The sequence below is a fragment of the Astatotilapia calliptera genome, chromosome 9 (assembly GCF_900246225.1).
Source record: "Astatotilapia calliptera chromosome 9, fAstCal1.2, whole genome shotgun sequence".
NCBI classification, from domain to species: Eukaryota; Metazoa; Chordata; class Actinopteri; order Cichliformes; family Cichlidae; genus Astatotilapia; species Astatotilapia calliptera.
In genome coordinates, this window is record NC_039310.1 from 20,528,924 (window position 1) to 20,541,793 (window position 12,870).

Below are 12,870 nucleotides of genomic sequence, written 5' to 3' on the forward strand. Positions count from 1 at the left end.
CCTCTATCTTTGCCTCCTACATATGGTACATTCCTATTTTTAACACTTTTATAATGTGGTACAAATCCTATATTAATTAGGTTTGGCAAGAAAAGCAACAGCACCTTGCGATTAACCTAAAGATAAGGTGATTAAATATTAATATACTTAATTAGTAATGATACTTATGAATGTCTTTTTCTGCATAACAGCTTTACTTTTTGAGTTATTTCATGTTGAACCTTCTAATTACTGCTTTTTGGTGGTTAATACAAGGAATACAAACCATCCTGCTTTGGTTAGTCTATAGTCATTCTATCTTAATAACCCAAAATATATCTTTTTGTGTGAGAAAAATTACAAGTGTTGATAGTATTCAAATCAAACCTAACTCTTTATATGTTCCTATTTTAAGTCTTATTATCACTGATTCATTAGAGGGTTGATGATTCACGCCTCACACAGGTTCCCAGTCCTGAAATTGCTTCCTCGTCACACTTTGTAAATTCATTATATCACTCAGCTACTTCAGTTAAATGTTTTTTTGTTGTTGTTATTGTTTTTACTGGAAGTCAGTTGAGGCAGATAGTTTTTGAACTCATTTAGGCGTAGAGGAAGACATTCAGCAGTAGTAGAACTACCACCATTATTCATTAACTGTTTCCAAGATTATCACACTACTGTGTGTGAAAACAAACAACTCGATACCTGATTTTCTGCTTAAAAAGTAAAAGTAAACATAGCTGTTCCTGATAAGTGCAACTGGAAATAGATGGTGCATAAATTATACTCGTGTCTGCTCACAAGCATCGCTGTTCTTTGCTATGAAGCGACACAGATGTTTCTCCTGAAGTAGTGAAAGTTATGATTTCTATTTAATTTTTGGTTCAGAAATTATAAAAATAAATCAAAATGTTGTTTCGTGTATGTAAACCACACAGTGATTAGCGCTGCTGTCTCACAGCAAGAAGATCCCGAGTTCAACTCCACCAGCAGGCCGGAGCCTGTCTGTGAGGAGTTTACATGTTCTCCTCGTGTTTACGTGGGTACTCTGGTTTCCTCCCACAGTCCAAAGATATGGAGTTAATGAGGTTAGGTTAGGTTAACTTGTGATTCTGAACTGCTCATAAGTGTGAACGTGTATAACACCTCTTGCCCTATGGAAGCTGGAAAATTTCCATTTCCTTCATGGGAAATTGACTTGATCCTGCATTTAACTACTATTAGCCTGAACTTACTGACCTCTTGATCCCCAAAACACTGCGGTTGCAGTAAAAATAAACCTGATTAGAAAAATTCTGTTTAATTCCATTTTATTAATATAGCACCTAATCACAACAACACCCGTCACAAGGTCAAGACCCTACAATAATCAAGAGAACCCCTAGCAATCAAGCGACCCCATATGAGCAAGCATTTGGGGACAGTGGAAAGGAAAAACTCCCTTTTAACAGGAAGAAACCACTGGTAGAACCAGGCTAAGGGAGGCATGTAATCATCTAATTATAAATCTGTGAGATGGATATGAATATTTTTTTTCTCTAATGGTTACATTTTTATTTGTGATGAAATTCATGTCGTTACTAGTTATGGTTATGGTTAAACCATTAAAGCCAAGCGTATCGTATTTGATACATGTGTTTTTGTGAGTTTTTGAGTCTTCTACATCATCATTGTGACTTTTTTTTACCCTCAAAAAATGAAATAAATTGCATGACACATTTTTAATGACTAAATTGCAAAAATATGGCTTATGTAGCAAATGGGATACAAATTAAAACTTGTATATGCGGATTAAAATTTGATATATTTTCATATATTTTGTCTAAAGGTTCAACAAACCCTCTATGATCAAAAAAATAAAGATATACTTTTTTGTCAGCCCGGCTATAGTGCTGAAGAGAAACCTAGGGCTGTTATTATCTTAATCAGTGATGAATAGTAAGTAAGGACGGGGCTGTGGCTCCCCACACCCTCTAGCAGATCATTACATGAAGGAACCTTTTAAATACAAGCACGCTCATGCTCACAGGTGTACACACGGGTGCTCACACACACAAACTACACCCTTTTTGGCTCCTACCTCAAAGCACACTGTGTGCTGTCGATCTTACGTGCTGCACAATAATGTTTAATATTTAGTATTTACTGTCATATTCCCATAGATCATCGTGATGTTGTTTATTATGTTGCTCTTTTTTTCTGCTTGTTTTCTCTTTTTTCTTTCTCAACAGGTGATCCACGTGATTGATATATGTATTTTTTGTCTTCTTATTTTGTTGGTTTTTGTTTTTTGACCTTTATCCTCGTCCCTCTTCCCCGCTGTTTTTCTTTCCCCCTTTCTTTCTCCCCTTTCTTTTCCCCAGTCAAGTCTTTCCCGTATTTAGCAGGTTCAAATAAAATAAACAATAAAAGGCGAATCAAATAGACCAATACGGCAAGGCTGGGTTTGGTCGATTTGGTAAAGTAAATCCGTTGGGCATCTTTCTTTGCCTTTAGACAATAATTCTGATGGCAAAAGAGCCAAACGGGACAGGCGAAAAAAAAAAAAATAAAAAAAATAAATAAAGAAATGTAATTTTTTAAAATGTTTGAAATGTTAATACCTAAATATTTAATATTGCCAGTATGAAGCGGGAGGGAGGGGTGCTGAGCTGCAGAATCCCAGGCCTCCTCAAAAAGCATCAGAATGGACGATTTATCCCAGTTTATTGTGTAGTTAGAGATTTTTGAGAAGTTGATAATTATTTTGAAAGTTTCCTGTAATGAGTTATGTGGGTCTTGTAGATAGAGTAATTTTGGCATATTGGGATATTTTGGCATATTGCTGCATTAATGGATCAATGAAAATGGTGAATAAAGATGGAGAGAGTGGACAACCTTGTCTGGTTCCCCAGTGAAGAGTGAAATTTGTGATGTGACCCCATTTGTAGCGATTGTTCTTTTGGGTGAAGTGTAAATATTTTTATCCAGTCGATGAACTATTCTCCAAAACCCAGTCTGTGTAGAGTGCTGAATAGAAATGTCCAGTTAACTTTATCAGATGCCTTTTCTGCCTCTGATGATAGTATTTTTTATATGGTGTTTAGAGGTGAGACTTACTAAGTTTTCTGGTTTTGATGAAACCGGATCGGTCTGGGTGGATTAAAACTTTTTCTGTTCTAGTAGCTAGGGTTTGCTAATGGAGTCAAGTACTTCTGATTTAAAGCTTTCTTTTTCAGAGTTCAGGCTGTACTGAAGAATAAAAGTGGTAATTGACTTCCAAGCTCATTAGAACTGTGTAATATCTTTTTTTTTGCATTATATACTATATTTCCATGTAGAGTGGCACATCTCTGCACCCATTTCCCATTTTCCTTGCAAAAAATAAAGAAATGAGGGATAACTCATTACCCCTTTAGTTGGAACTATAGCCCATGCATAAGGACATGTCCAAGGAATGAACCTTACATCTTTATGGTTTACAGTATTAGGATCAGCTTTTGTTAACATAAGGAAGCTGAATTTGTACAGTGTGTCTGTTGATACAGACATGTACACCTTACAAATAAGATTTTCAAAATCCACGTCTGCCACATTCTGTCAACACTTGTCATTGTAAAAGCTGAGTACTGCCTACTTGAACTGTGAGACTGTAACATTAATAAAACTCTTTCAACACAACATGTCAGCACCAGAAGGTGCTATAAAAAGCTAACAGTGCTAAAATTAGAATGAGTCATATGTTCCTCTCTTGTCTTGTTTGGGGTGATAAAGCTCATCGTGGTCCGCTGTGATTGTTCAGATCTCTCTTTCCAAGCAGGAGATATTAAACAGTGTGAAGGGAAGCTCCTGTTTGCTGACCCTTCTAATCAAACAAGAGCATATTTTCTTTTACTGTAACTTCGTTCGCTACTTACAGTATATAAAATATAATATGTGCTATCTGAATACTGGAAACTGGGTTTAATGATTGTTTGCTACAATAAAATCTGGACCAAAAGAAAACAATAATTTTAAACAGTTTACAGTTGAACATAAAATACAGACAGTAAAGAATTAAATGACTGTTCAGGGTAGCAAGTTTATTAATATTCCACCGTGTTTATGACAGGAAGGAGCTTCAAAGGATCTTAACTGTTAAAGGTTAGAAAGGCAGGTGATCCACTATTAAACCCCTCAAAAGCAAACAGGAATACAGTAAAACAATTGCTTAAAGTATGATTGAAACAACATTACAAATAATTGCAATGACACGTCTGCATTTATGTTGAGATTTCTTGTGCATTTGACTTTTTGTGCCAATCTACAATCACTGGGGCCCCTAATATGACACAGTGCACTGTCTTTTCATAGCCACTGGGGCGCAGTGCTCACCAAGAACAAGAAGAAAACCCGAATCCAATAGGTATTTTCAGATAAAATGGGGATTTTTTTGCTATAAATTTTATGTATTCATTGTGTTATTTTTGCACTAAGCCCACCGTCACATGACGTCAAGAGCATCAACTGGTCTGAATCACCCAATACAGATTCAACACGTTTCTGATTCCTCTGCGGACAGCGGACACAGCTGACTCTAAATGAATAGTGCCCAAACGGTAAAAGTAGTCTCAATGAGAAGAAAACCACAAATCTCTTATAGAGTTGCACATTTAAGGACTTTTAACACTTCAGCAACTTTACATTTCACAGAAAATTATTCTAAATTTTTAATTCTCTGACAGCTGTAGTCAGTTTTAAATTTTCAGATCAAGACTTTACCCAAAAAAGTAATGTTTTTCTCTTTAAAATTCAGATACTGTTGTAGATTCACCCTCTTTATGTCACACGTTTCTCATTCATTGAATACAGATTGAATACAGTATATCAGAAAGACATTTTTAGGGTGTATGTTTGTCAGATGATCTCATTAAAATAACCCTTAAAGCCCTAAATAGATAAAAGGATCAAATGTGTGACCACAAAAGGACCAGTTAGAATAAAGCAGAGCAGAACTCTGTATTTTCTTCTTTCCTGCCTCATTATCTTCTGACCTTTTGGAGTGTCTTTTCCTCTAGGCTGAGAACCACTCAACCAAATTCCTTTACACAGAGTAGCTCCACGCTGACAAGCTTCAACAGTATGGTGTTGCATCAATATTGTTGTTTTGTAATTATATTTTTAAGTGGAGAATATAAGCAGTTTATTTTCTCTCCACAATCAGGTTTTTCACTTATGACTTAAACAATTTCAAGTAACTGAATCAAGCAAAGCCAAAGCTCTGCTTCAACAATGTGACTCTGACTCAAATGCTTAATAAAATGTCTGATATTGTGAGTGCAAAGTGAAATAAGTAAAGAGTTAAGCATTATTTTCTGTGCAGTTAGGTAGCTTTCTCAACAGAGTCGTGAAACCATATTTCAGCACCGGATAGCTCCCAAAGACAATAGTTAATGAAACTTAATGTAACATGTATAAAAAGTACTCATAGTACACAGTTTTGCTCATCAGTGAAACCCCAAGTTGTCATTAAGGGTCCCTGAATTGTAAGTTTTCAGATATCCCGTGTCTTTGCACCAATGGTTTATTTGTGGTTGAGGAAACTTCCAATTGATTATCTGTAATATGTGTTAAATAACCCCTTTTAGAAAGTTTATGAGTAAAAATAAGAAACACTGTCACAAAAATCTATCTATCTATCAATAGAATTGTGCTATTATTCTGTAGAGGTCAGATTGTGGGGCAAAAAGCTAAAATTATGAGTACAACCCAAAACGTCCATTCAGTATGGATCCTTCAGCAAGTTCACGTTCAGGCTCTGAACAATACTTAGATATGTGGTTGTGTAACTGAGCCTCATCTCCTCTGCAGAGGCGGACATTTGAAAAACAGGAAGGAAAAACGATTAGCACATTGCAGCTTTTTAACTCCTTGAAACATCTCTTTGTTGCCTCTAGAGAAACGATCCATTTTTTTTCTAGAAGAAAGCATGACTGTCATATTTCAGCACCCCCAACACAAACTTCAGCACTGGACAGCTCCCCACCACCTCCACCTCCACTAGGCCCGTCATGTGATCCTATTTATGGCATGACGTCAAATATTGACATTAATTCACTGTTTAATGAATTATAATGTTTGAATTCAAACTTCTTTTTTTATGGCGTGGCTTGGGGGGGGGGGGGGGTCTTTCATTGACGCGAAAGAGGGATGTACTCTAATGGGACTGGTGAGGTGGGTGGGGGGGATGACGCAGCCGCCCACCTACCCCCACCACTCCCCCCTTACCCCCCCTTACCTACGCGACAAGTGAAAAAGGCATGCTTTCGGAATTATGCATAAAAAAACCAAAGGGAGTACAGTTCGCAGGACGCAGGAAAGTTTTCTGCAGACAAATGTTTGCCGCTTTTCTTCTCCACCGCGACCGAGTCCGCTTAGAAACTCCCCAAAACTGAGCCGCAGGTGCACAGCGGGCTACGCACACTCCGACCAAGCACAAGGGCACCGAAGAAGCTCTTCGCTGAGTAACAGAGGAAGAGAGGAGGAAGGGAGAGAGAGTGCGTGTGTGTGTGAGAGAGAGAGACTGAGATAGAGATCCTATCTCACTCTCCCAGTTGAGGTTTTCAGCGGATCGCGTCCAGCGTCTCGCAACTGGTAAGAGGAGCCACTTTTGGGGAGTTTTTTCTTCTTCTTTTCTTTCTTTTTATTCTGGGTAAAAGTGAGGCGAGTTTAGATGAAAGTCCTGGTGTGTGGTTGTCTGTTTGCTTTGAAACTCAGGTGTGGTGTGAAAGCAGCTAAAGTGAACCTACCTGATCGTAGAGCTGTGCTGTGAGTAGATTCGTTTAACTGTTGCCTGACTTGATGCCGCTTTTTTTTTTCTTTTGCAGCAGGACAATGTCTAGTAAAGCGACTTTAGCACTATTCATCTATGGAATCATAATGCATTACAGCGTCAACAGCTCACCTGTGGGGCTTAGCTTTCCCAGTCTTAGGTATGTATGCTCTTATCCGTCTTTAAGTTTCCCTTTTCAGTCGCTGATTTGTGGTTCATGTGCAGCTCCTGGTGGGCACCGAGCACCCGCAGGGCACAGGCTAACGAGCTTATCTGCTTTAGAGTTAGTTATGTCTGGGAGTATAATAGCCGATTGGATTACTGGATAACATCATCTGACAGCCAATCCATAGGGCTGAGAAACATTCACCAGGGAGCGGCGGTAATGAAATTTAAGCTACTGAGGCAGTGAACTACGGCGTCTCAACCTGACCTGCAGCCATTAATACACCGGATGTATGTGATTGAATGATTAATAGAAACGAGTTTACTGGGTTTAAACAAGTTTAAATCCCAATTAGTTAAGAGAATTTCGTGTGACTAATCCTTATAATTCCAACATTTAAAAAACAAATGTTGTGAAAAGAGTTCCTGAAACTCCTGATGTCTGATCTTCTTTCTGAGTTAGAATTTCATGTGAATATGCGAATAATATGCTACATGAAGTGCAGATGTGAAGAGAAACTGGGAAAAACTGTCCATTCTTACTTTTATTCAGACTTGATGGCGATGTTTATGATGAGGACGGCAATTCCTTACCGTCCCTGGATTACGACAGAGATCAAATTGAGGCGAGGAGCGCTCCGTCTGTCGCTGACGACGTCTACACTTTATACTACCCTCCGGAAAAAAGGTGACTTTCATGTCGGCTACGAAAAACTCCCCCCCCCCTTCTCTCTTTTCTCTCTCTCTCTCGCTCAACGTTGCAGACATCCATGTTGAACATCTCATCGCCGTACAGTCCCTATTTATGTCCATGTATGTGTATGTTACGTGTTAATCAATGTATTGTCGAGATTTTGTAACTTCAAACACGAAGGTTTTATTTTAATCATTTTTTTTTGTTTTGAAGCTTTAACAAAAACAAAACAAAAAAATCAGTCTGCTTTGAAACGAGGGAAAAGTCATTGATTAAAGTCATTAAAATTTAATGAAAGAATAGAGACGATGATGAATATCTTCACTTTCCAAGAAAAAGGGTGGGGGGGGGGGGGGGGGGGAATCAGCAACGTCTCTCTGCGTCAGGATGCGCTGAATTTATCTCCCGTGAAGACTCAAAAGCTTGTTTTTCTTTAAATAAGCTAAAAAAAATTAGTTATTTTGAATCAAGGGGAATGTCTTGGGGAAAATAATGCTTTTTACGGATTCACTGTAAATCACAAAGGAAATGATCTCATAGTGACTCGTAGAGTTTTTACTTAAAGGGTGGAGGGAGGTTTAAAAAAAAAGCCCGTTTTAGGCCTAAATAATCGATTTAAGGTGGATATTTTTGCAGTGTAGCGACTTGACATTGTGTGGTGATTTTACTGTGTGGCTATCTATCATCCCAGAACGGAAAGACATGCAGACGGCATGTTTAATAAAGCCTACAGGAAAGCGCTGGGTCAGTTATCAGCAAGGAAATACCTTCATTCTCTGATGGCAAAACGTGTAGGGTAAGAGCTTCTTCTTGGTTGTCACCTCTTCTTTTCTTATATTAAATGTGGTCTGTCCTATGTGTGTTTTTCCCCCGTTGGTTTTCTTTAAAAACTCATAATTCACGCTGTTACACGTATTGTATATGTCTGTGGTCCCATTATCTCCCAGCGTGCTGCTAAATAAATCGCCCTCGTCCTCTGAATCAGCCTTTATTAATGCTATAAAAAAATCGTCAGGGGGAACACAAATGGGCACTTGATTGATTTGGGAAGTGTCGTTTTCTGAGCTGGCTGCAATCTAAAGGCGCAAAGGGAAGAATTAAGCCGCACAAGTTTAAATTTATCTCCAAATGAATTATTTATGGGGACTGAGTCCCAGTGGTTCCCGGTGGAAGGAGGGGTGGGGTGTGATGGAGGGGGTTGCAGTTCCTCTATAGCCTTATGAGCAGGCCCATCACATCTCAGTGCAGGCATGAAAAATAGTGAAGGGGTGGGTTAAAAGTTAAGCAGAGGGAACATGAATCAGTGTGGAAAAAGCCTTTGTGAGATCACTATTGTGCTCACTACCATGCTGCCTGTTTTTGTCAGTAAATCTCCAACAAATGTTTTAAACTGAGGATGCAGAGTGAGTGTATCCACAGCTCTCCTGGCTGGTGATAAAAAAGGAGGAATGTGGTTATACAATGATTTTCCTTTTTAAGGAAAAACACAAACAAAATAGATTTAGCACCACAGGCTGTACATATGGGTGGGTCTTGTGAATGCATCATGTATCCGTGTGCTGGTAGTGAGACCCGCCTCTCGTCTCTCCCACAGCGGGGGGAAAATGTTGGATGACAGCTCAGAGCCCCTCTCCAAGCGACACTCAGATGGGATCTTCACAGACAGCTACAGCCGCTACAGAAAGCAAATGGCAGTCAAGAAATACCTGGCGGCGGTCCTTGGGAAAAGGTATAGACAGAGAATTAGAAACAAAGGACGGCGGCTGGCATATTTGTAGCATCTTCCTCCTCCTCTCCTGAAAAACAAAACAAAAACAAAAAAAAACCAAAATCAAAGTGTGTGCAGCCCCAGATGAAGTCATTTTGAAATCTGACCAATCAGTGGATCGCTTTTGTGTTCTTAAACATGTATTTATGTATGAAGTAAGCCATTAAAATGAATATTTTGATAATAATATTGTTTTTTATTTTGTACTTAAAGCACTTGAGAACGCACATATCTACTTTGTGGACCAATTTTTCTTTGTTTGTTTGTTTGTTTTGTTGTTGTTGATTTAAGAAAATTTAGCCTCTATTTCTGTATTCATTGATTTACTTATTTTAGGCTAATTTATTGAGGGGACACAGTTGTCTGACGTGACTCATATGCTCCAACAGCCCTGTCTTTTAAAAAATTAGCAAAGAGACATGAATGTGAGGAAAATAAATAGTTTAAAAGACAATCAATGTATTGAATGCTGCTTTTTGTGACGTGACATTAAGAGTTTAGTTGTCTTTATTCACAACAGCCTTGAAGACATAGGTTTTCACCATATCCTACAAGAAATAGACTTTGATGCCCTCCCGGACGGGGAAGAGTTTGAGGCTTTTTTGGGAGAATGGCTGAAACAGTTCTCTCCCGAAATCCCGGTGAGTTTCAGGCTCTTTCCTGAGGCCGTGTCCTTGCAAGGGGCTTCTTACGCCCCTCCTTTTTCCCCCTCCTCACCTTCAGCTCTCGTTTCAAACACTCAAAACTCAACCTCTTCTTCCACCTCATCTGTGCTCCTGTCTCTCTAGACTCTCACAGATTTTTACTTTTAATTAACCCATCTATCCACAAAAAAGTGTGGAGAGATGGAAAAAAAGTAATTTTAGTTGGCTGGAAAAAAATGCCAGTTTTGTTTAAGTAAATTTGAGAGGCTTGTCAAAATAAAAGCCTCCAAATCTGAGATGAAGACCAGAGTACTTTTGAGGTTTTTCTTGCCCTTTTTCTTCCTTGGTGTTTACAAAGTGAGCACACACACACACACACGCACACGCACACACACACACACACACACACACGCACACGCACACACACACACACACACACACACACACACACACACACACACACACACCTGACCACCATCCTGCTAAAGGTTTTCTCACGCCTCTCTGCCCATTTAATAAGTATCACGAACATCTCAAGCACCATCAGGCAAATTTAAAAGAAAAAAAAAAAGAAATGATACTTGTTACATGGTAACTTATTCATCAGTTTGTTCTTTGTGAGAGACATAACAAGGCAGTTTGAAGCTTTGTGTTTGAACCTTCTGGGTCTATTGTGCTTCCATTCTCTGTCATGTGAACCGATGTAAAAACTACAGTAGATTGCATGATTAAAGTAATTGCACTAGCCACCGCATCTGTGCAGACGACTCCAACTAGATGGTTTTGCTTGCTTTCTGACTACTACAAACATACACGCCTTTCATTTCTGGATGTTGTTTTGTGTTCTTTTCTCTTCACTTTTCCCTCACATTTCTACACAAAGCTGTATGTCCTCTCTGAATGCACTGGCGAGAGTTTCCCAATCTAATGTCATACTTTATGGGTTTGTTACTTAGGCAAGGGAGATTTTTGTAATCTACTGTTGAATTGTGTGCGAGAAAAAATAACTGTGGACGATTCATTTTCTAGTATCTTTATACGGCAAAAGCCACAATGATTGATTATATTAAAAAAGAGAGAGTGAGGATATGATGTAACCAGGGTTAGAAACACACAAAGAGAACTGAAGTAAGGGAAGCAGGGGTGGGTCAAATGACAAAGAACATGCTGATTTTGAAAGGGATCAGGGCAAGTTTATACAACCAGCATGGTTAGACCAAAAACTCAAAGTCTTAGTGGTCCCCCGCCGCCCCTACAATCTGCACACTTCTTACCAAATGTGTTAGGAAGGAATAACAGCAGGGTAAACGTTTCCAATTTGTGTTTACTGTATCAATCTTTCTTTAATTTTGCATTCCCCTCTAGGGTTTGTGACGCAGGAAGCAGTTTGCGGCTGTGGTGCCTTGCATCGACTTTAAAATCGCCATGAATCCTAGATGGCTATTTAGTGGCCCTACAATGCTGCACATCATCAGCTTACATTTCACCCTTTTGTTGTTGTTGTTGTTGCTGTTGTTTTTGTGTTGCACAGATGTTTGATATAGTCTTAAGCATCATTCATCTTAGACGTCAAGCACTGTTGCTTGCGCTGCTTTCTTTTTGTACTTTGTGTTTAGAGCACTAGATGTGGATTTTTGTGAAAATAAAGCGAAGAAGCAGTTTTCCGCACTCCATAAAACATTATATGTATGGTAATTCAAAGCGCCAATAGCCTTACGAAAATGAAATAATCTTCAAAGATATATATATAAATATATATATATATATATATATTTACTGTGTGGAAAGTGAATATTAGACTACTTCTTCGAATGGCCGTCTGCAAGGGTCAAGTCAATAAATGTTTAAAAAAAAAAACGTGTTGTAAGATTTGTATGAATAAATTTTTGTAAACAACAAAAAATTTCGTCTAATCTTTGAAGCCAGTATCAACAGAACTCATAACGTTTGAGAGGACCCTAACTAGTGATGAAAACCTAAATCACCACATTCTTTCAAAGGAAAGAGACTATCCGCTCGACAGTTTTGAAGGGATGTTACGGTACATGAGAAAGGACATACAAATTAAAAGAAAAAATCTGGTCAAAGAACAATGGTGAAATATTAACAGCATGAAATATCAAATAAACTGCACATAGCCAGATAAGACAAAACGACATCATGCAAATGAACCAAAGAGTGGAATTTATGTTGGAATAACCAAAATAGGAAACAGACATTGCTTCTTTATCAACAGTGGGTTTAATTTTGTTGTGAAAAACCCCACCAAACTGCAGAAACAAAGGAAAGCTGGTGAAAGGGAGACCAAAAGATCCAAGTCTCTGCCCCATTTTCACCGTGACTCAGTCAGTTTGGCGGAGGAACTGTGACACCAGTTGGCCGGGTGACTACCTCCCCTTGGGAGAGCATGAGTAAAGAGACGTGGGAGGGATCACCCAGCCTGCGCCACACACTGCTTCGCTGCACTTTACACCTCTCTGGGACTTCAGCAGTTGCGACCAAAGGCCTGCAGGACTGGTGGAACAGTTGGGCTGTCTGAACACTGGTACTGGCACTCTGTGAAAGGAAGAACTGGTGTGGGCTGGTTTTGAACAGAAAGTACAGGGTACATGCATACATCCACATGTTTTTTAAAAAAATGAAATGTCCAAACCTATATGGGAGGTGCTTCCTTTTATATCCCTAAAAATCTTCTTCCTTGTAAGATAAAGGTGAAGGAATCCTCGAAATAGCTGCAGGCCAGGGATGATGCAACAATTTTCAATATGTAAAAGACTATTAAAAAAAACCCCAAAATGAGACTCCAACATAAAATTTGCACAATTAT

At 38.8% G+C, this 12,870-nt stretch overlaps 1 protein-coding gene across 4 annotated transcripts; it reads left to right on the top strand.

Annotated features, from left to right (window-relative positions):
- Nucleotides 1-6,250: 6,250 nt before the first annotated feature.
- Nucleotides 6,251-11,881, top strand: adcyap1a (adenylate cyclase activating polypeptide 1a). 4 transcript variants are annotated; one of them, XM_026179859.1, is made up of 7 exons: nt 6,252-6,594; nt 6,828-6,932; nt 7,491-7,625; nt 8,323-8,427; nt 9,226-9,360; nt 9,920-10,040; nt 11,409-11,881. In XM_026179859.1, exons 2-7 carry the CDS (start codon nt 6,835-6,837, stop codon nt 11,415-11,417), a joined length of 603 nt encoding a protein of 200 aa, XP_026035644.1. In that variant the 5' UTR covers nt 6,252-6,594; nt 6,828-6,834; the 3' UTR covers nt 11,418-11,881. The 4 variants fall into 4 exon arrangements, with proteins under 4 accessions (XP_026035642.1, XP_026035643.1, XP_026035644.1 ...); XM_026179857.1 differs by lacking the exon at nt 11,409-11,881 and having other exon boundaries at nt 6,251-6,594; nt 9,920-10,448; XM_026179858.1 differs by lacking the exons at nt 8,323-8,427; nt 11,409-11,881 and having other exon boundaries at nt 6,251-6,594; nt 9,920-10,448.
- The last annotated feature ends 989 nt before the right edge of the window (nt 11,882-12,870 follow it).